Source organism: Toxotes jaculatrix, chromosome 7 (assembly GCF_017976425.1).
Source record: "Toxotes jaculatrix isolate fToxJac2 chromosome 7, fToxJac2.pri, whole genome shotgun sequence".
NCBI lineage: Eukaryota > Metazoa > Chordata > Actinopteri > Toxotidae > Toxotes > Toxotes jaculatrix.
The window spans coordinates 16,824,502-16,847,815 of record NC_054400.1 but is presented as its reverse complement, the minus strand read 5'-3'; the positions used below and the strand labels follow the sequence as shown (position 1 = coordinate 16,847,815).

The 23,314-nt window shown below is 41.1% G+C and overlaps 1 protein-coding gene across 1 annotated transcript in view; it reads right to left on the bottom strand.

Annotated features, from left to right (window-relative positions):
* Positions 1–23,314, bottom strand: part of LOC121184392 (ultraviolet-B receptor UVR8-like) — a 113,579-nt gene that overhangs the window by 34,507 nt on the left and 55,758 nt on the right. The window contains exon 5 of the mRNA XM_041042027.1: positions 3,197–3,309. Within this exon, the coding sequence (XP_040897961.1) occupies positions 3,197–3,309 (113 nt within the window). The remainder of the gene's footprint in view (positions 1–3,196; positions 3,310–23,314) is intronic.

The following is a 23,314-nucleotide window of genomic DNA, read 5'->3' as shown; positions in this document are numbered from 1 at the left end:
ACTACCAGTGCTGGAGAACAGGTTCATACAGTGTGTGTGTGTGTGTGACAGAGTGCATTTGTGCAGGATAAGGACATCAATAGACAGTCTCCCTGTAGACATACTCCTACTTCATACACACATACACACAAACCACATCTGGACATTGTATTTAATGTAATGTCCATGTTCCCCCTTGTTCATCTCTATGAGAAAATCTGGTTTTTGGCTCATTTTATTTTCTATTACATCATAACATAGGACTGAGCAGGACTGTTACTTTATTCATATCATACACTGTACATATTTAGACAGTGTGTCTTAATAAATAGCCTAATGCCTATGCTATAAGAATTCGATAGCCATGTAGCTTTAATTGGAGAGGCACAGTAAGATGTCTGATGTAAGTTATTTGTCTCAATTTAAGGAAGCTTTTTTTTTTACTTTTGCACCATGACATACTGTAATTTGTTAAAGTCTTGTTTTCCATTTATTCATTTACATTTCAATTAATTTAGTGAAAACACTCACACAAAATGCACCGAAATGCTCAGTATATATAACTTCACAATTTTAAGCCCAGACTTTGGCAGGAAAAAAAGAGATTTCCTCTTCAATATTGGGTATATGCATTACTTTCCACATTTCATCAAATGTCTATGTTGGGTTTCTCTCTTTTCTTTCTTTCTCCATAATAACTTTCATTTCAGTCACATGGGTGTATGCTGTAATAACTCAGTTTTATGTTCAAAATAAAACAGCAATACAGGAGAGAGAATATTAGCAAATGCTCCGAAGGCAACCCTCTGAGAAATATCCGTTCTCTGCAGTGAATCTCCAGACTGTGTGTGATGATCTGCTGTGGTTATCTGGTGGTTTTAAGAGTCATGCCCTTTACTGTCCCTCTGTTATTTACCCACCAGACACACACAGCTTGATAAATGTTTTGTCTGACCTTCTAAATTTGTTTTCCTTCCTCTTAACTGTGATTTTATTTCCCTTGGACAGGCCAGACAGCGCGTGTGTGTGTGTGCATGTGTGTATCTGTGTGCGCGCATGTGCGGATGTGTATGCCAGTGCGTCTGCTTATTCGTCTGTTTGCAAAGAAAAAACAAGGTCTACATCCAGAAAGATAAAATCTATCCTCTCCTCGTTGCAAATGACTTCCATCAGTTCCTCATTTAAATAAATGAACCATTGAACAAGTGAAGGAATTGAAACAACCACTACTAGCACTGCTCTAACAGCCACTGACCATCCATCTATTGTGCATCTACTTCAGTCTGGGAAGGGTTAAAGTCGCCACAGGCCAGAGAAGAGTCAACATCGGCCACGGCTTGGCTGGCCTACCCCTGCCAGATCAATATCTGCAAATAATAAATTAGCTCCCCAGAGGGCCGCACTAAACCTTCAGCAACACTGCCCTGGAAAAGTCCACAATTGGTGTGTGCGAGACTCAATAAGCCAGGTGAATGACTGTGCAGGGGCACATCTTTAGCACTCCATAATAGAAAATTAATGGTGCTCAAATCAGTGCTGAGGGCACCCTGAGGGTTACCTAATAGGCCTAGTTAGAACTGTCATCCCTCCCAGAGTCACCTAAAATATCACATGCAAACACGAAGAGAGGGAGGAATGTGAGAGAAATATATGTGTGTGTGAGTCAGCTGAAGGTAGTGGTGAGTTGGGGGTGAAGGGATCAGAAGTAAGGACGGGTAACAGTAATTTACCTTTAGTATTGATTACCCTATTGAGAATGTTAGATGTGTTAATCTGAATTTAGAAGATTGAGCAAGAACAAAGGCTGAAGTATTACACAAATTAACTCAGAAACTTAAATATCAAAATGTCATCAAACAGACTGGCTACTGAATTTATTTGAAACCCTTTTTTTTCCTGACTGAAGTGCATGCATCATTGTCTCTTAATGATATGATTCTTTGTTTTAGCCTGCTAGCTTGTTCTTAGCCCACACATCTGATTGCAAGTTCCTGCACACTGTGAATCAACACTAAACCATCGCTATATATTTAGAGTGCATTTTCTACTGCTTGTGCCATTAGTATTTTACTTTATTCAGTATTTATACCATTTAGTATTTTGTTGATATTTAAATATAAGTCATATATTACGTATTTCTCAATAAATAAATAAATAAATAACACAAACACAGTCATCTCCATTATAATGGCTGTAATCCAGTTTCGTACTATGAATTAAATGTAGAAAACAAGTAACTCAGATTTTCTCAGCACCTAATCTGCCTAGATTTTAAAACGATCAGATCATTAGAGATTGTATTGTTTATACTTCTAATCCTCACTTTTAAAAACAACTTTCATGTCACATGGGATAAACACTCCTCAGAGGATTGCTAACATTACCCGGACAAAAAGAACAGTTCATACAATTAGTCACAGGAAATAATGAGAGAAAATTGAGAAAAACGGTGGAACAAAATAGCATCCCAATTAACCATTCCATAAATCATAAATAAACATAAATAAATACCAGCCTAACTAAAGCTAATTTAAGTTGCACATCCACTAGTTAATTAAGCTAAATAAAAACAGAACTGGCTGCAGATAAAAAGTCATTTAAAGTTTGTGAAGGAAAAAAATTAAATCTTAGAGATACTAAGTAGATGATCAAATACGATGCTGAAATATGCAAGTATATCATGTTGGCTGTATTCAAGCACAAACTGGTCCAATCCACATGGCTGTTTAAAAGCAGATCTATATGCCCAACAGGCTGGTAATGAGCCTTAAAAGCAAATTTGATCACTTCTTCCAGCTGGTTTATTCCCCTTCTCCACAAACACAACCACTGGATTCAATAAACACACTTCATATTGATCCCGAGCCACCCAGCAGCACATGCACCTCTCTTAACCGCACTCAACAAGATTTATTACAACTTTGTATGCCAAGTAGAAATGGAGAGACACGCAAACACAAGCATGTGCGCATGAACGAATGCACCCACATACGCACACATACATATAAGGTAAAGTTTAAATAACAAATGATTTCTCATCAGTGTAACCCACACACGAGCACACAACCCTTCGATCTTTCCCCCGACCCTAATTTGCCTATGCAGTAATATCAGGGGGGTGGGATATGCGGGGAGGGGTCTGCCTCCTCATCTCTCCTCCTATCCCCCTCAGGTTTGGACTTCGGCAAACTGACTGCTGCATTGACACTGAACTTACCCACATGCCGCCACACTGCCATCCTCCAGCGCAAACAGAGTGTGTCGCTCTCCGCAGGCCACTTGAGATATTTTCAGAGGTGATGGAAGATTCTGGAACAAACGCGGTGCCAGCTGGAAAAAAAAAATAAAATAAAGTTCCCAGTGAAGTGAACAAGCACACTGTATCTCTGAGTTGCGCTGTAGTTAAGTTGGTATACTCCATCAGCCTGGCAAACATCCCTGAGACAGGCACAGCTACAGTAGATCCTCTCAGTGCAGATGAAGACAGAACAACGTGAACAACAGAGGAAACAAGAAAGAAACAGCATACTCCTTTATGGCACTGAGCTGTGTAGATCTGATGTTTTTAAGTCCCTGTGTGTATGTCTGTCTGTGTGTGTTCATGCCAGTGCCACAAAGAAAAAAATGAAACAGCCTATGAGAAGAAAAGAAAGCCTGGTTCCTCATCATGCGCTTGTTAGCTTGTCCAATCTATGGCAATCAGCACAGTCCCAGGGGTTGAAAGACACGAGATGCCGGGGAAAGGGAAGCCGAGGCTGAGGAAAAGATCAATACTGCACTGTGAAACAAGAAGTGTGGGCTATTTACTCTCCATTGATCTGATGATGCTGGAGAAACACCTCACTCGGCTATTAAATTGAGGGTATAAGTCTAGTGTGGAGGGCTTTTTTTTTCTTCCTCTCTCGCTTTCTTTCTCTCTTTCTTCACCCCAAGGTCAAGAAAAAGCTAAAAACATCCACAAACAAACAAAAATGGATTGCTTGGGCCAGGGAAAGTAATTAATCTACATTAAAATGCCAAGGGAACAGGCACTAACTACCCCATCTTAAGTGAAGTTTTAGCTTGGAGCGACAAGAGACCCATGGCAGCATAGGATGGACTACTAGAGGACACAGTGATAAATACAAAGAGACTGCTGGCAGGGGGTCAGCAGAGCTTCACTGGAGATACTTTAAGCCTAGGATTTCCACCTGCATAAAGCTGTAGAGAAAAATTCTGAGCAAAAAGTTGTGCTGGCCTTTTAACAGCAGTGTAGTGAAGGGTAAGTATAACAGTATGAGAGGCAGTCAAGATAATGCATGAGGGGTAGATGTTATCTTCTTGTGCACTACAATGTAAATGATAAACAGGATCAACTTTAAAAAAAAGTCAGCTTGAAGAACAAAATTAATTTTTTGGGGAGTTTTATTTGGTTTTTACTCCTGTTGTACAAAGCAATGCTTGTGATGATTTAGGTGCAGACTTTCACACCATTTCTGGGAAATCAATACTTTTTTTTTATTTTTGGAATTTCTTAATTTCACTAAAGTGTAGAAAGCCATTTAAAAGGCTGACAGCTATTATGATGAGGTCAAATATGGCACCACTGTGCTAGAGCAAGGCTCTTTCACAACACCTGGAGACTTAAAGTTGAGGGGTCATCGCTGAACCACAGCAAAAGCATTTTTTTTTTAAATTTTACTTTTTATTTTATTTTCCTGTGAAATTTCAGGGTAATTTGATTTGATGAAACTAGTGTGGGAAATATTTAACTCCTTGATTATAAAATTATGTTTTAGACTGTGAGAAAGTGGTGACACTGTGTTATATAAAGTATATTTATATGGATAACTGATCCATTTACAACACATTTTGGGAGGGGGCAAAAAAAAACTAAAATAGCCCTTATATGGCAGAAAATAAAATAAAAATAAAGCAATAAAATTCATCTCCAGTTTCCCAACATATGTGCAGTGGCAGAGCTGCTGACATCCAGACATTTTTTGTGGTGTGAAACTCTTTCCCTCCATGTCTTTCTTCGCCTTTCTTCTACTCCTCAGAGGAGTAGCCTTATTGACTGTGTGGCTGTATTACAACAAGCAGTCTCTAATGACTCCCTGAAGACCTCTCTATCCCTGCTGCCCGCCCTCCTTACTCTCTCTCCCTCTGTCTCACTCTCAGTGTCTCTCCTGCTCTGCCTGCTCTTCAGGCTCCAGTTCAGCAGCTAATTAACCCTCTCTAATAGCGTAGATTACATTAGCTTTGAGCGCCTCGCACCCTCCACCGGACTCGCACTGCCACACAATGAACCCAGCCTTGCTTTACAAATCTCCCCCTTCACAAAAGCACAATTATGAATTCAAACAACTTCTTATCCACACTCACTCATCCAGGGACAGAAGCCCTCCTCCGCAACCACCCCACTCCTCCACTGCCACCCACCTCCCGGGCCTTCACGCAGAGAGTAATGAGAGAACTGAAGAGAGGAGACCACACAACAAGACAGCCATGAGGGGTAGAGGGATATCAGGGGGAGGGGGGGACCCCTTTTGGGTAAATCAGAGAGGTCACTATAGGTGTTTCATTGGGTGAGCCTACAGAAGCCCAGTGATAACCCTCCATCTTAACATTCCTATTCAAAGCAGAATGGAATCTTAATTACTGTGGGCGGATAGAGCCAGAGAGGGGAATACCAGGACTAAATGGAGGTTTATGCTTTAAGTGGTCAAAGAGAGGGAATTAGACGCTAGAATGAATGACTTAAGCCAGGAGAAGCTGTTTTCTACACATTGGCTGGGGAACTCAAAAGCTTAATGAAGACTTAAGAAATACGTTTTTTTGTTTAGTGAAAATTGCAGATTGAGATGTATCAGAGTGCTTGATCAGTGAGTCCAATCAGCAGAGACTAAAGAGCCTAAAAATATACTTCTCTCGGTGGGATAGGAGACTATTACGCAGTATTCAGCACTTTAACAATGTAGGAAGGTACTATGGTTGGTTAGTCATCTTTGATGTGACGAAGCTCAGCTGTATAACAGTGCCGTCGCCATTAAACTGCAGGAGTCCAACCACACCGTGAGAGTGTTCAAACCAATGGAGTACCTTCGGAAGAGAGGAAGGAAGGCTGAATCAATGACAAAAATACATTTTTTTGAATTGGAAGTTTTTTCTCTCTCTTACAGCACTTACAGCACTTAGTAGCATTTTATGAATGATAATGAGATGAGATATGGGGGTGGTAAAAGAAAAAAAGAAAGAGTAGAAGGAAAGTATGGAGGAAATGGATGTAATCTGCTCCGTCTAAATGTAAATTGGTACATTTGTAGTGAAAGGACATTCTCATGTTTCTTTGTCCGAACAAGTAATTTTCCCTCCGTCCCTCTTCTGTAAGGCTTGCCATAGCAGCATTTTCTGCAGCACAGAGCACTCTCCTTTCTATTTCAATAGGACAGCTCATTTGCTAGACTCCTAGGCCAAACTGCTGACTGCGTTTTTCAAGGCTGTGTACTTTGTGTGTGTTTGTGTGTGCGCGTGTGTGTGCGAGGGGACTAGGGTGCATGTGCACAAGCTTGTGCTAAAAGAGAGAGAATAGGGAGAGAACAGCATGAAAGAAGGATAGGCAAAATGGAGGGAAAGAGTGGGAGAGAGAACACATTGTATCATTAAGGTACTCAGAGATCATTAGATATATAAGGGCTCTGCTATGCAAGGTCAGGGCTGCTGTGTTTTTCTAGGTCGGCAGAGGAACAGTAAAACCAGTCTAATCAGCCGCTTCGCTTCGCTCCCCGCTCCCCTCTCCCCCCCACCTCCTTACCGCTCCCTTATTCCTCCATCTAGAAGTAGTGTGGATTACAGCCCAGTTTATCCATGCCCCTGTATGTATTTACTAACATTATCAAGGCTTATGAGGCAAGGACACGGTAAACCACACAAAAGGCACAGAAAGGCTTTGAGCTAGATATTGGCCTCATTATGGGGTAAAGTTGTTGGCTCCCTGTCTAGCTTCCAGGATGTACAAGGCTGCTTTAACAGGTGCAGCACACTGCCTGACTATCCAGTATTTTTCATTAAGGCAGTCCTTTAAAGTGGAGTTTAGCAACTGGCAGTCTGGCCCAGTTAAGTGTGTGTTTGTATCTATGTCTGTCCTAAACACCAAAACATGTAAGCAAACATTTTTTTTTCAGCCAAGTAGGTGGACGCAGATTTAATTGAGAGGCAAATCCAATGGGCACTGTTAATTAGCTTAGGATTTAAGTGCCGTGGTATGTTCTTTACAACTATACAATTAAACATCAAAAAAAGTAAATGACCAACTCCCTTTTCTCCCAGACTTGGAGCTGGATATTGAAATATTTCTTTGTGTGAAAGTGTGAATAATCTTTACAATAGCAATGCATCAAGTGACAGTGTGAAAACAATATGACAGTGACAAAGGGGGTCGCTTGAATTGATGAACCTACAGAGAATTATCACCTGAAACGGCAGCTCCACTCAGCTGCGTGGAGCTTTGTAAACAGTTTCAGGTCCCTGTTTAGCTGCCCAGCTAAAGACTTAGACTTATATTCATCAGGCACCCAGAAACAATGACTCCCAATGCATGATACTGCTGCTCTGTAACTGCTATATTTGTAAATATGCAAGTGTTGGCTAACAAGTTCGTTATAACGTTGAAGGTGACAATGTTCTGTTAACAATTAGTTTCTGCTTCCCCCAAGTGGCCAAAAAAATCAGTTATTGCAGATTTAAGTAAGATATCGAAACATAATACTCGGGTATTAGTATCGAACAGTTTCAAATGATACCCAGCCCTAATCCAGATGTTTGAAAAAAAGATACTCCACCCGTTCACTCTTTTTGCAACTAAGCTCATCACGAGCCCCCTGAAGGACAAACTGCTGCTGGCTGTGAACGGCAAGGAGGTGATGCCGTAGGTAATGTCTTCATCACGATAATGATGGATAGCTTAAAAACTGACCCTCAGCTTTATAGAGATGAATGTCCCGCTTGGCTTCTTACTCAGCACTTTGGCCTTTCCCCCACTCATTGTGCGCTTCATCACACAAACACCCTCACCCAGCCTAAGATGGAGATTAGCAAAGCCCGTCTGGGAAATGGACCCAACTAAAGCCAATCAATCAAACTTGCTAATCAATCAATCAAAGGGAGGAAAACAAGCATCCAAAAAGCATCACAATACATTCTTTTTCACTGTGAATCTTTAGTGTAAAGTAATTATAGCATGGAAATAGTGTAGTGACGGGGGGGGGGGGGGGGGGGGGCATTTGTGTGCTTGTATGGGACGAGATAAGAAGATGAAGGAGCAAAGAGAGAGGGAAAAGTGTGAAAAAGAAACAGTGTGTAAAAGAATCCCTCTGCTGCTCTCGACCGTCTCATTAGGCTAATGTTTTTTTATAAGGCACTTCAAATGTCAAGGCATTGGTGGATTTAGTGTAAACTTAAATTCCATTACCTGGCAGGCATTAATTGCTAACTGAGCCCATGGATCTTTCCCCAGAGGCCTCTATGTTTCCTCTCTGTCATCTGGCTAACTATTCTGTCTAGACTAACTTAGAGCACCATAATCCACCATGGGGATCAATAAACTGCACATAATTCAGCTCCAATAATGAGCTTTCACTTCGACACAAGCGCCAGCCCTCTTCCCAAGGAACCGGCAGGGGCGTAAAATGATAATGTAATTATTAAAAGGACAGACAAAATGAGTAAGCACTTTCACACAAAGAGGGAGGGCGAGCCCGGCCTCAATTAGACACACTTAAAGCTATCATTGTTATTCGAGACAAAGCTAATCAAGGAGGAGATACAGGGGCATCCATTTCAGCAGGTAATGGAACGACGCTCACTGGCTCTCCCATTTCCCCAGGCTCATGATGTTATAAAGGCCGCCCTACAGTCACGCGTGAGTGGGCACTCTTTAATGGACTGCAATGGATGTGGTTTCTTCCACCAATCAGAGACACACGGGAGGGGACTTGGAATGGAGAACTTGAAGATTCACACTCCCTAACAGCAACACATAAAACCAGAAGTGCGAGGGATTATTTTACACCTGTATTTTCCATCAGTAGTTAAGGAATTGAGAAGTCCCATTTTGTAAGTGTTGCAGTTATTGAAACAACTTTTATTCACCATGACAGATTTAAATCTCTACAATGTGATAGCGCATTATTCCCGCTCTATCCTTGCCATGGCATCCACAGATCAAACTAACAGCTGCCTTTTAGACCAGCATGAGAGATTTGGCGTGTGACAAAGTGAGGTTTAACCTGAAGCCTTATCTGCTAACTACTCTTTCTCCAATTATATGCATCCTTGAACTCCAGTGAAATCAAGAGAAGCTAGTTTGTTTTTTACACCCAAGTGCTCTCAATTCATCTGCAGGCTACAGGGGGTCCAGGGTGGATAAATCAGGCTTTTACGGAAGGGTTGTTCCTACTGTTTATCTGCTGGTGACATTTGCTGCACAGCCCCAACCACACCATAATTACCCCACTTATTCACTAAACAGGAATCATGCCTGGCAGGAACCCCCTGCCACAAAGGTCGCAGGACTTAAGGCTATATTCTGTCTCCAGCGTTCAATGGCCATGGCTTTATGAAAGGACTCCATTCATTTTAACATCAGCATGGGTTCACTTTTTGCATGGTCTAAAAAGAAGATGGGGGGCTAAACTGACCCGCCTCAATAGCTGGAACAAAGAGCATCATGGCTGATGACGATGATGAATTTACAGCTGACTGCACATGCTTTCCTACCACACGGCACACCTTGGCACACTTCGAATGTCACAGTTCCCATAGAGGACTGGCATTTGGAGTGGATTCTCCTGCCCCCGGAGCGGATAGCTATCCATATCCCAATGAGGTAGACTGTCAAGGGAAAATGGCACATGAAAAAATAAAAAAGCGCACATCTCCATGATTGCATTTACTGTCATAGTTCAGCATCTATTGCGTGATTACTTTGTAAAAAGAAAATAATTCTGTATTAGGACATTATCCTCTTTTTTCCCCCCTATCTCCCATTCATTGCCATTTAAGATGACTTGCTGATAGTCTTGAGGACACACCCAAATTCAGCTTCAGTGGGCAACTGCCAATTAAAACTATCTTTAGTGTTTCTCTGGTTCTTGTTGTGCAACTCTTTCGATGCCTAGAGTTCTGCACAGTCTTATCTGTCAAAGACAGTAAGCACAGATGGATGACGAGTGACAAAGGGATATTTGGTTGAGGTTGTGCAGTAATGAGTGTCACGTGACTCCCACGTTCAAATTTCAGATGGCCTCTCCTGATCCTAAAGCTGCAATCAGCACTGGGCCATCTGCAACGCTGCAAATTAACATAATTGGTGTACATTACATGCTTATAGAGAGTACATTTTTATCCACTATTCTTCGCCCTTAACAAGATGAGCTGTGGAGATACTGGGAGAGCAACACTGCTGATTAGACACAGATAGCAGAAGCAGACAGCGAGACTTGTTGTCTTGGTGAAAATGGATGAACTGACAATCAGGAGTTTGGTGAACAGCCAGGTGTTAGGGCCAGAGTGCAAGTAGGCCAGTGTGCATCTGACACAAGCACCTTCCCTACACCTGGAACTGGGGCTGAGGTGATCGACAGCCTGGCCATCTTGTCAGACAGCTCACAGATAGAACGCAGACAACATTTAGGCCTCTTCCAGCTGCTCTACCAGAATAAATTGAACTTGATTAGAATTAATCACGCTCTTCCACGTGCAATTTGCAAATATCAGGGAAAATATTCAAGGAAATCTGCTTGGAAAGATTATAGCGATGAACAAAGAAGAAGCACGCAACTGAACCAGTATTTTTTTTAAATACAGAGTGCATTTCATATGTGGGCTATGATGGATTGTATGAATTAGCAACAATCCAAGAAAGTTTCAGCATTGGTCAAGAGTTAAATGCTTGTACATCAACTGAAGTTATCTTTTAGTTGCTTATACAGTACAATACATTAAAGTCTCAATTGTCCACTTAGCCAAAGTACTGGGAGTTTTTTTTGCTGACAAATTACCTGCTGCAATACAACACAATACATGAGTGCACATGGGTGCTTAGCCACACGTAGGCAGCACTACTTGCCGTGTTATAGGTTTCATGATGCCGCACGTCAAACAGTTTTAAAGAAGGTGTACGATCAAACTGTCATGATAAAGTCATATCACTTCCATTAATAGAATTCATCCAGGGTGAAGACGGGAAGAAAGTCATCATAAGTTAGCTGTCTCCTTCCCTGTGTACACCATGAAAAGATGAAGTATGCAAACTGCCTGATTTTAAACTTGTATCTAATTGTCTCACGTCATGGGTCTGGGCCAGGGCATTGTTGCTTGAAGAATAAATTGGGTAATTCAATTAAAGTGCTTTCCAAAGACACATCATAAGTGATGGAGAATGACTCTAACCCAGGCCTGAACTCCGTGTCCCCCCCATCGCTCCGCTCGCCTGACAAATGGATAGCGGTGTATAATTGAAACACATTGCTGCCAGCGTAGGTCAATAACATCGCTCTCTCTGCTCACCAGCACCAGATTAACAGACTCTATTTTATCTTCCCTCAGCCTGTCCCAGCTTGACAGAGCGGGAGCGTCAGCTGCTTATCCATAAAAGAGGCCCCCTTATCTTGAAAATAAACAAATACATAAAGTGCAACAGCCTGCTGTCTGTCCAAGCAGTTAAGGGCTACTTAGTTTAAGGCAAACATGTGGGCAGTGTTTTGTTTAACACATCATCATATGAGATGAAGCACAGCTGTCACCACCTCATGTCATTCTCCTCAGTTGGACAGTGTGGTTTTCCATTTGCCAAATTCCAGATTCTCAGGAAAAAAAAAAAAAAATTAAACACAATAATATGGATTTCTTTTTATTTTTTCAAATGTCTATTTTCAAGTGCACACACTTTCCTGTGAAATAAATCATTAATGTGCCATCACTAAGACCAGTGTTATTCAATGTCATTCACCAATGTTTGTCTAAAAACAAAGGCAATATATATTTGGACAATGAGTAAATTGCGATGGCACTGTATAATTAACATTTTTGATAACAACTAAAAGACCTTTACTTCTGTAGACGTGTAATGCAAAGCCATCACTGTTTATGCATGATAAACATTGAGGATTAATTAGCTTAAGCACAAGTGTAATATGAAGCTAAAATGGGTGATTATATGTATTTAAGCCCAAGCATAACAAATCTACGGGCTTAAATTAATTTGATAAACAAATGGGAAAAGCAGGGTTAAGGTTCAAGGGTAAAAAACTCCATTATCTCCTCACTCTCTGTGCTTTCATGTAATTATATGTTAGGTTAGACAGAGTTAATTGAATCTGGTCCATTCAGTTTGTTTACAGTTTAGCCATAAGGATTGGAAGCAATAATTCCTGACTTTCAACATCAGGCTATGTGAACAAGTAGCCTCAAAATAAATTCCTATAGGGGGTATGTGCACAAAGCTTTGTGTGCCTGTGTTTACATCCGCCTGTAAAGGAGCATGCATGTTAAACAAAAGTCTGTATGTATTTTTATTTGGACTTTAAGCTCGTGTTTGTGTGTGTTCCCACACGGAACACATACAAATTAGCCATGGACAGATATTCAATTAAGTCTTTTGTCAGGGGTCTGTGTAGGGGCGGGACACGATGCAGAGTACAGTAATCCATGATGCACAACAAGGTGGCAGCTCCATTGTCTGGATGACAGATAGAAATTATTTGCAGGCGTGCTCGACCAACAGATTAAACCACTGTTGGGGGACGAGATAAGATGGCAGCTGACGGTACGGAAGGTACCTCCTCTTCCAGCTCAAACAATGCCTTTAATCCATTCCCTTCTCACAATCAGGTTGTTTGACATTACCTTTCAGCATCCCACACACTCAGTTTCTCTCTCTCTATTTCCCCTCACTCATTCCACCTTTCATCAAGGGGAAGGCTTAAACCACACAAGACTTCATCATGTAAATTAATTTATGCATTATATTAGTAGCCCCTGAGCCAATGTTGAAGAGACTTTCACCATACCTTTGTCAAATGAACTAGACTTTTACAAAGATTTTTTACCACTGTCCTGTTTGGCTTTCAGTCTGAGTAACTCCTGGGCCAGATGAGTTATATGGCAAAGCACAATTCTGTGTTTAATTCAACGCTCACTGCCTGCTTGTCTGCCAGCCACAAGGTTTCGTCCTTCCTGCCAGTGCTGTACTTTTTCATAGTGTTTTATCATTAAATCATGACCTTGGAAGGGTTACTTTCAGTTTAATGAAATCAGAACTCTTTAGATTCACACTGCAAAGGTATGACCTTAAATGCTCTCAATAGAGGATTCAACAAGTATGTTAAAAACAATAAGACTGAAAAGTCCCTGACACCATAGAGAAATTATCGTTGTATAAATATACTACTGCCTTTCTTTGACTAAATATTAAGTACTGGCTCTATAACTAAAGCACATATACTCCACTCTTTAACTGAAGTTCCACTTTTACAAATTCTTCTGATACCTCACACTTCACAGTGTACACTGTGCTCACACTGTTCAAGGATTACCTCTTCTGAATTAACACAATATCACATGTTTTCAAAATCCCTGGATACAGAGTAAATAACACCCTCATTCAATTTGTGTCAAATACTACTACCTCACGTTACTTTAAATTCAAAACCATTCAGCCAGGACAGCATCATTCAAAAGCCATTAAAAAAAAAGAAAAAAAAAGAAACTAGACCAGTGAAAAATATTGATTACCTGACAGACGTTAGCTGCAAGAAAGTAGAAACACCTGAGCATAATGTTATGCTTTAGATAGTTTGTTCCATAAGGATGTGGACCCTGTAAATCTACAATTAAAATAAAATGATATACTGCATGGTGATGCACAGCAAGAGTGTCCTGGGTTCAAATTTCCACAAAGAGAAGCCCCGGCTTTTCTGTGTAGAGTTTGCATGTTCTCCCCATGTTTGCATGGGTTCCCTCCTAGTACTCCGGCTTTCTTCCACAGGCCAAAGACATTACGTTAATTGGCAATTCTAAATTATCCATAGAGAGGTTGTTTGTCTCTATATGTCAGCCCTGTGATAGACCAGCAATCAGTTTAAGATGTACCCCGCCTTTCGCCCAAAGTCGGCTGGGATTGTCTCTCCCCCCGTGAGCCTTAAGAGGATAAGCGGTATAGAAAATGGATGGATGGATTATATATTTCACTCTTCAATACTCAATGAATGACATCAGTCTTTATTTTCGTCCTTTGGGCCAAAAAAACCCCAAACATCTGGCCAGAGGCTTCTGTGTCACATCAGTGTTACCAGGTGGATCTACTTGAGCAAAAACACCTTACACTAACTTATACTATGCAGTAATCACAGTTGTATAACAACTATTAGAGGAACCAACAGTGGTAACTATGATTCAATGCATTTTAATTAAAAAACAACAGGCAATATGTGATAGTGCAGTACAGGTTGATTTATGCATCAAATGCACCTGTGGGCTATGTACAGTAAATTCTCTAGCCCTGTCCTATCCAAATTCATTTCTATCCAATGAGTTTGGATAGAAAAAAGCTTGTGCAAGTGTGTGCCAACAGGACCACCTCCTGTAAGCATTGATCAGCCACATCCTCAAACATCCACGCTATTTTGCCAGAAGGTTCCACCAACAGCTGTTTGTTCCAGGGGCAACTGCCTATTTTAAATTTGCTTAAGTAAAAATGATTATTGCCAATTAGATGCCCATTAATTGTGCAAGCATGGGATGCTGCCAGCTGTTTACATGGGAGAGAAAAATAGCCCTTCTTATTTCATCTTTCCCTCAAAGCCAACAACACAGTCACTCTCTGCCTCTCTGTATTTTATCACACACAAACACATACTGTAAATTCAACAGTTACACAAGAGAAAGTAGTTGCAAATACTGTGTATTTAAAGTGAATGAGTAAGCAGTGTGTTGTCCTAAAAGGGTGTGTTTTTTTTTCTTTTCTTTTTTTAAGGAAAAGTACCGGGTAAGACTTTGCCCACATAAGCTGAAATAATAGCAAAAATAGAATGAATCAACTGTCTAGACAGCTATAGACTATATAGACAACAGCATGAATATCAACATATATATAACAACATGCATAACTTCAGGGATACCTCCTTCAATGCAAATAACTAGAAATCCAAACCAAGATCACCATTTAAAATAAACTAACAATTGTGAAAAGTGACATCTAAAAGTTTTGTCCAAAGCCTATAACCTACCTAAGCAGAACTTTACAGCTGTACAGTGCCGAACTGTTGCTGAATTTGTGATGAATGGTTGTCAGCTGCTCTGGCAATCTGGACGGCTTTAACCTGACCCCACAACAATAGCCCAGGACCCTCAGCTTGTGCCCCAAACAGGCAGAAAGAGCTGAATTTAGTCTTTTCAATGGTTAGCGTCTGACCCATGCGCAGCCTGCTGAGTCTCAAAGCAGCACACTTTTATTCCCACAAGCCCAGTCCCTGCTCAGCCTTAGCTTAGGCTTCCAGGAAGAAGCATCTATCGCAGGTGCCATTAGTTTACCTCTGACCCTTTTCTGAGCCGACCTTATTAGAGGAGTAGAGACTGGACGCAACCTGTCTCACCTCTAAAGATTGGCGCCGAGCTAGCTGATGCTGCAATTGTGAGTAGACTAGAGGGATAAATAGCATTCAAGCTGCCATGCGAAGCCCTGCAAAAGACTGTAGAAAAGATAAATGAATGTTGAAATCGAGGAAAATTATTCAACCATTTACAACCCCTGCTAGCACATCACTGTTATTCTATTTGTCTTTCACCACTTAAACTGTAAAATCATACAGAGTGCTACGACCATTTCTCTCTCCGGTTTGTTGCCTCACTTCCACAAAATAACACATCATTGGACAGATAGCATCAATTCTGCCCACGGTAATCCCAGCACCTCTGGTTGTATCACTCATTCAATTTCAGCCGCTGGCTACAGCAAACATTACACACTGCATCAAGATTACCAGAGAGAGGCAGGAGGGGGAGAGAAGAGGGGAAAAAAGGCCTGTATCCATCATGTCATGATGCCCCTGTTATTGTGACAGATCAAATTCAGTGTTGTGTGTGTGTGTGTGTCTCCTGCGTCTGTCTGAGAGAGATGCAAACTGTGGTCTCTGAGGCCAGTATGGTCAGCATCTGTGTAACTATAGATGTTGTGAGTAGATTTGTGAGGGTTGCCTGACTTAGATGACCTCCTTTATACAGTAGCTGGGGCCCTGGCTGCCATGCTTGTTTTAGCTGCTGCAATTAACCTTGTGTAGTTATAACCCTGTAACCCCACCCACTTAGCTGAAGGGCATAGGAAGAGAGAAAAAAAAGAGAAAACTGGCAAGAAAAGTGATTGAAGAACATGGAGGGAAGAGACAGATATGAGACAGGTGAATATATAGGGCAAAAATATAGGGCAGAAATAGGTGAGGAAGAGAAATAACTAAAAACAAAATGAGAGTCCATGAAGAGCTTAACAATTTTAATGATGTGGGAGCTAGAGTAAGGAGGAGACTGGTGCTTTGCTTTTGCTTTCCTGCCTGCCTGACAGACTGGATGGCTGCCTGACTGGCTCATTGGTCGGTTTGCTGTACTGTGTCTCTCCTCTGGGGGACATGGGTTTGCAATGCTGGCCTTTGAGAGCAGGGGGAGAAGATGAAGAGGCAGTGTCAGGCTGCCTTTTAATGGTCAGGAGTGTGGTTAGTTCCACTGACTCAGGCCTCTCCCCCGTGACGCCGGGTCCACTCCACATAACTGGCCATAATTCAACTCATTTGGCAGTTTGAGGTCTCGGAGGTCTAGGGATAAAAAGTGTGGAGAGGCCTAATGGCAGAAGGAGGGACCAGCTGAGGGCACTTCTTACGAGATCTCCGCAGGAGAACATTTCTGGAGCAGACCTTGGAAACCACAACGATCCATTAGCTACTGAACAGGAGGAACAGGCAGGGCGAGAGGAGAGAAATGGGGGTAACAGAGACTGTTGTAGCTCTACAGGTATGATATAGGTTGTATGGTTGTCACACAGATGAGTTGTGAAAACCCTTCTACCTTTGTAGGAATTCAACACACCAAAAAGACATTAAAAATTGTTTTAAATGCCCCATCAGTACAAGAATGTTTTCAATACAAAAAGATTGTTTTTTTTTCTTTTCTACCTTTAATAGCTCAGAGTCACTACCTGTATATATTCATCAATTGCAGTGTTTGCCTACTGTATTGAACTTTAAAAAAATCATGTGAGGCCCGGAATCTTCAGAAGGTGGAGAAAACTGGACTAACTTTCAAATGCAAAGACACAGACACAGGCACATACATGCACATGATATCTGACAACTTCTCATGAACCAGAGTGTTTAATCTGCTGGTGTTGATTGGGACTGAGATGGAGTAAAGTGATAGTTTAGTGACGTGCTTTAAAAATAAAAGCACTACAGGATCTGTGGTGAACGTTTACAGGGAATGAATCCACCACCACAGTGAGTCTCTATGGCTCTGCAGGGTGCTACGCCTCCTAAGGGGTATTAATTGAGATGTTGAAGGAGTAAGTGGGATGGGACTGAGATGGGGCACAGTGTGCGTTTGATAGGAGAAAGGATATTTTGGCAAATTCTAGTCTGGGCATGTTTTGTGGGGCCCTCTGAGAAGGCATAGTGAGAGCATCTGTGAGGGAGAGAAGGAAAGAGAGATTTCTGAATTTGTATGTGTCTGTGTGTGTGTGTGTGTTGATGTGTCTTTGTGTAAATGAGAGAGAGAGCCCTGTTGACCCCAAGTTGGAGTGTTCTGGCTACACAATTAAATGGCGTTGAAGCATGAGAATGAATAATCAATCTGCTTTATTATCACTGATGTGAAAATTATAATACTGGTGAAAATGACTAAGAAGGTTAGAATTTTTCCTTATTCTCACAAAAGCCTATAACTGAAGTGTGTGTGTGTGTTTTATTTTTTTATTTGTATCATATTTTATGATTACTTTTAACTTGTAGAGAAAAAAAGGTCACAGAGTGTCTGTACATGCTTGCACAAAAATATTCCGTCTGACAGAAATATGTCAGTTGAGTATTACACACTCAGACATACCTCAATTTGCTCATATGCAGGAAGCAGGCATCATCATTGTATCATATCAAGATGGGAGGAAGAGGGAGGAAAATGTTTAAATTTGACAAAGGGAGAGGTTTTCCATTCCAAGTGGATGTAATTTTGGGATTAGGATTCGCTGTATTCTGGTTAGGGGACATGTATATGATGTGAAGGTTAATCACAGGCTGCAGTTTTGTAATGCTAGTCGTCACTGCACTGCAGTGCAATCAGCACAGTGAGAAAATAAGTGGGTCACAATGCGAGACCTTGATTAAAATCGCGGTGATTATAGTGCGGCTTCAGCTCTGATTTTGTGGGTTTCCCAACATCTGTCCTCGAGAGGAGGTACCCGTATGAATGAAAATAGACACACAATATAGAAGCGTAAGCACGCCTGCAGAGATGCTCCGTGGCTATGCACACGTGCACGCTCCCACTTCACAACCCACACGTGCATATCCACACAAAAAAAAAAAAAACAATAACCGTGAAGCCGCAAACATACTGCACATTCACTGGTTTCTTTGTCTATTTTAACACACCACATACACATGGAAAATGTATATTGTAGGCATTGTTTCTTTCTGAACCACTTTTCTTGACTAATTATTTCTCTCTGTTATTGAGGAAGATATTGAAAATGCATAAAATGGAAATTATACTGGTGACACTGACACCGAAAATTTCTGTTTTCTGTGCTAATTATAATCAGCTTTACTTAACAAAGCAAGAGAAAAAGATACACTATCTTTTTCAGAGAAATGTTTTCCTTTCACACCAAATGCATGATCCCTATGGTAAGATTATTAGCTTCAAAACACTACTGCAGTTAACATGCTATAGTTCAATACGCATGTACTGGACAGACACATTACCAGTGTAAAAAATAAAAACACACAAACATTCAAGAATCTGACTCTTACCCCCACCATCAAACAAAAACATGTAATACCTGCTATCGTAACAGGCACAATATTCACTATGATGTATTGAATTCTGTATTTAGTGATAGAGCAAAAAAAGTGGAGTAACTGCGTGATCAATACAGTTTTTCCTTTTTTCCCCCTCCTGCTCCTGTCAAGTTCGTTCGTAGTCTACGTGAAAAACAAAGTGCAGGGTGAGGGGAAACAATGCTCATGCCATTTAACAGCAATGTGAAATCAATATAAGTTCTGAAATGGCAGGAAAAAACATCATTGTAAACTAGTTATTGATGTGTTAAAGTAATTTACACTTGCTAGTACAAGACAGATCGTGGCAATATTTATTTAGCTTGCAAGCTGGCGGTGGGAAAACGATACGGCAGCTGCAGCTATCACCAGATGCTGGTGTTACAATGTCCGTCCATCAAACCCCCCACCTCCCGCCTTTTCCTACTCTATACCCTCCTCCTTCACTTTCCCAAATGGCTGGCTCCCTTTTCACTGCAACCTGACAGTCTTAAAACAACTGTATAATTAGAGCTGCATCTGTCACACAGGTTTATCCTGGCTCTCTGCTTGGGAGTCACAGGCTGTGGGAGACACTTGAGGACACAGCACACTCTCGCCCGCAAATACCGTTTGTTCAATTATGTAAATCCTCAAAATGAAGTTTTTAAATGAACAACAAACAAAAAAAAAAAGATTATGTTTAAAGGTTCAGTTAAATTAATGGATTTCACATATAATGAAGTGCTACTGCAGATAGAGTTTTACTCAAACACCTAATGGCATACCATCAGACTACATGTGAACAATGCAATTAGTCTAAACCAGTACATCACTCCATACTAGCCACCTCACACCTAGCCAAAAAAAAGGAAAAGAAAAAGAAAAAAAGCCAAAGGGTGGAAAAAAGAGGAAATATGCAGCTGTATGGCGAGCTGTCCCACTATCAGCTGCTGCAATTAGGGAGCACAATGTAAAATGTCACAGCGGATCTGTATCATCGGCAGCCCTGTCACAGGAAAAGGCCAGGAGGAGTGGTGGAGAGGAGAAGCGCGGAGTACGGCGAATCCCATCGGCCAAGCCTGTTTTAGCAACATGAGAGGGAAGATCGTGTAATGTTATGGCAGGACAACTCTGGGACTCTAGTTCAGATCCTGTCATGTCACCCCAACTCCTATTAGGAGGGGACAGAGAAAGATAAAAAAAATATATATATGATGTTTGAATGTACTTTGGTGATGAGCAGACCCATGTTAATAAATCACATAATGAGTAACATGCAATACTTTTAAGAACTAGACTATTTTTGAAAAATAATTTAGAAATGCAGATCTGGTGATATTTCTTTTTCAAATTACTTATATAATTGTACAGCGTTTACTCATAATTCCTGAAGAAAAGATCTGAATAAAATGGATACAGATAGAATAAGATCAAATAAAATGGAACATGCTCTGAATTAAACCAGATAAAACAGTTTTCCCCTACCATCCCGACCGAATTGCTTTCATGCTCCCACTTTCTGTCTACATTAGGAAAATAATGGTGACGAAAGATGCCTTTTAATTTTCGGCTCAGCATCATTTTGACATGTGTAACTGATGAATCTCCACAGGATATAATAAATCATTTGCAGATTTCCTCCCGTTTTTGATCAGGTTGGGATGACGAGACTTCTGCCCAGACTCATTACATTTGGGGAGTGGATTGAAAGCACGCCTAGGCATGCTCTCTGTTATTGTCATTATACACCCTGCTCAAGCTTCTGAGCAACCATAGAATTATCACCTCTGCACATGCACACACAGACTCACACCAGCAGATATTTGTGTTCACACACAGAAACACATGAGACGCAATCACTATATTTGTCTGCTGAAGGAAAGTATACTCCAGATACTATGTCTTTGTCTCTTGTCTAGGTTAGAGGCTATGATCTCAACAAGAACAGGAAAATGCAGAACACTTGATGGTTCTTAGGGAGAGAACGCGGAACATTTGAAAGATTGTGTCTCCTTGCTGGACCAACAGTGCTGTAAAACAGATTCCTGGCATGAAGGACCACAGTATAATATAAGCTCCCTCTAGTGGCTTTACAGTAGATTGCAAAAGAAAGGGTGGTGGTCAATGCAGGGGACAGAGTCACATCTTTTTTTTCTATGGTGTTACTGAAAATAATATATTCAAACTTTATTTCTGTTTGGAAATGTCACCTTCAGCTTGTAAAGCTGTACATTATCCATTTTGACCTAGTCACATGTAAATGTGTAGGCAAAGTAGAAGAGGAGACTACAGGAGAAAATATTTTTAGTGAAATCAAAGTAAGCACGGGAGGCATGAGTATGTGCAGTGTGTGTGTTGTGCAGGGACAGCTGCCTGCCGAAGGAGACAGTGAAGGTTCACTCGCAGTACCATCGAACCCACCCCCCAGCTGGGCTTGCCACTAAGGGAACGGAGATGCCCAGGGAGAAAGATAAAGAGAGGGAGATGTGGAGAGAGTGTGTGAAAGAGGTAGCAAAAGAAAGAGAGAAGAAAAGAGGAAGTATATGAGAAAGAGGGAAAGTGGAGAGGGTATCTGTATTAATATTTTGCCTATTTTGCCAAGCTTTTCAAAGGCTATGTCTTGCCAACAACACATCTGGGAATGAGAGTGAAAGTTGAAGAGTTCCTCCTGCTCTTTTCTATAACCACCCACCCCCCACCCCACCCAAACCCATTTTTACTGATTCCTCTTTTCCTGATTTACTCTCTCCTTTCCTCTATCCTCATCTTATTCTCTCTCTCCCTCTCCTCGCTTCGCCTTCTTGCACACAGAACTTAGCTGCTGCTGTCCAACTGACCTCCCCTTGACATCAATTTTACTAGTTTTGTGTTTTGTTTAGTTTCAAATAAAACATTCCCCCCCCCCCCCCCCCCCCCCCCCTTGTTTTTTTTATCAAGCACAATTCCATCATTCCACTGATTTACTTTAAAAGCAGGAACATAATCAGCCACACCGATAACACAGACGGAGAAACAACAAAACTAAACTGGGACAGTGTCTAACAGCGGTGTGAGTCATTTAGAAATCACCTGCACCGGCTGTCTAAATACGCGACTGTCTGGGGCAACAGACATCAGCAGATCTAGGCTTCTTCTATAAACACAGAACACATCAGAATGTTGAGAAAGTGAATACTGATATGGAGTGCTGTGATTCCTCTGAAGAGGCGTCGGCAGGTTAAGAGGATACCTTTTTCTCTCTATATTCCTACTGTTTTAGTCACGGCTGTGTCTTCTTTCCAATTTCACATTTTTTTTCCCTCTATCTTCCTTTCTTGCCAAGGTTTATCCCTGAGGTGTCCTCTGGGGCTACCTACTGGATAAGCCATTTGAAATGCATTTTCTAAAGAACCTTCCGTTCCATTTTTGAACTGCTGCTATCTCTCAAAATGTCCTTAAGAAAAAGTGCGAGAGAAAAGAACGCTAGCAAATGTTTTAAAGTACTCTTGCTGTACTTTTGTGTGTAGTTTACTCATACAGAGAGAAGCCACAGTTTCCCCAGCAGCAGTGTGATACAGACTTCTGGGACTGTGATCTGTGCTGGTGGGTACTGCAGAATGTGACCTGCTCTGAGAGAAACCTCCACTGCGCTAGTATTGTGCAACTCAACAGGGGCTGATGGAAAGGCCAAGCTCACAGGGCAGAGAAGGAATTTGGATGAGATCATCCACTGGTAACACTGGTGAAAGTTTCTCCTTAACCCTATAAGTAGTATTTTATTTTATTTTAGTTCAGAACTATTCTAAATTACTATATGATTGATCAGTATATTGAGTAGTATATATAGTATACTGAGTATATACTGAGTAGAAAGTATCTAGCTTGTTATGATTTAAAGAAGGACAGCATGACATAAGGAAATATACAGTATGACCCAATTATGATTTTTGAAACACATTAGAAAATTACTTCCCAAGCAAACACAACATACCGGTGGACCCTACAATGTCCTATCTTTGCATATAAAGTAATGCACTTCATGCACTGTATCTTTAAATATTTGAAAGGGCAATCTAGAGACCTAAAGCCATGATCAGTCAGCTCCTGTAAAGTGCATCACTGTGCCACATCATGGACTGCAGCCTGCTCTGTCAACCAATTATGCCAATTACAGCCAGAAACCCCTGTGGTGTTTTGATAAGACTTTCCACCATTTTTTCCAATGAAGCAATTTGTTCCAGTATTTGTTTACAGAGAGAGGCTGTGACTCGCAGCGAAAATAATATTTGTTATCTCCA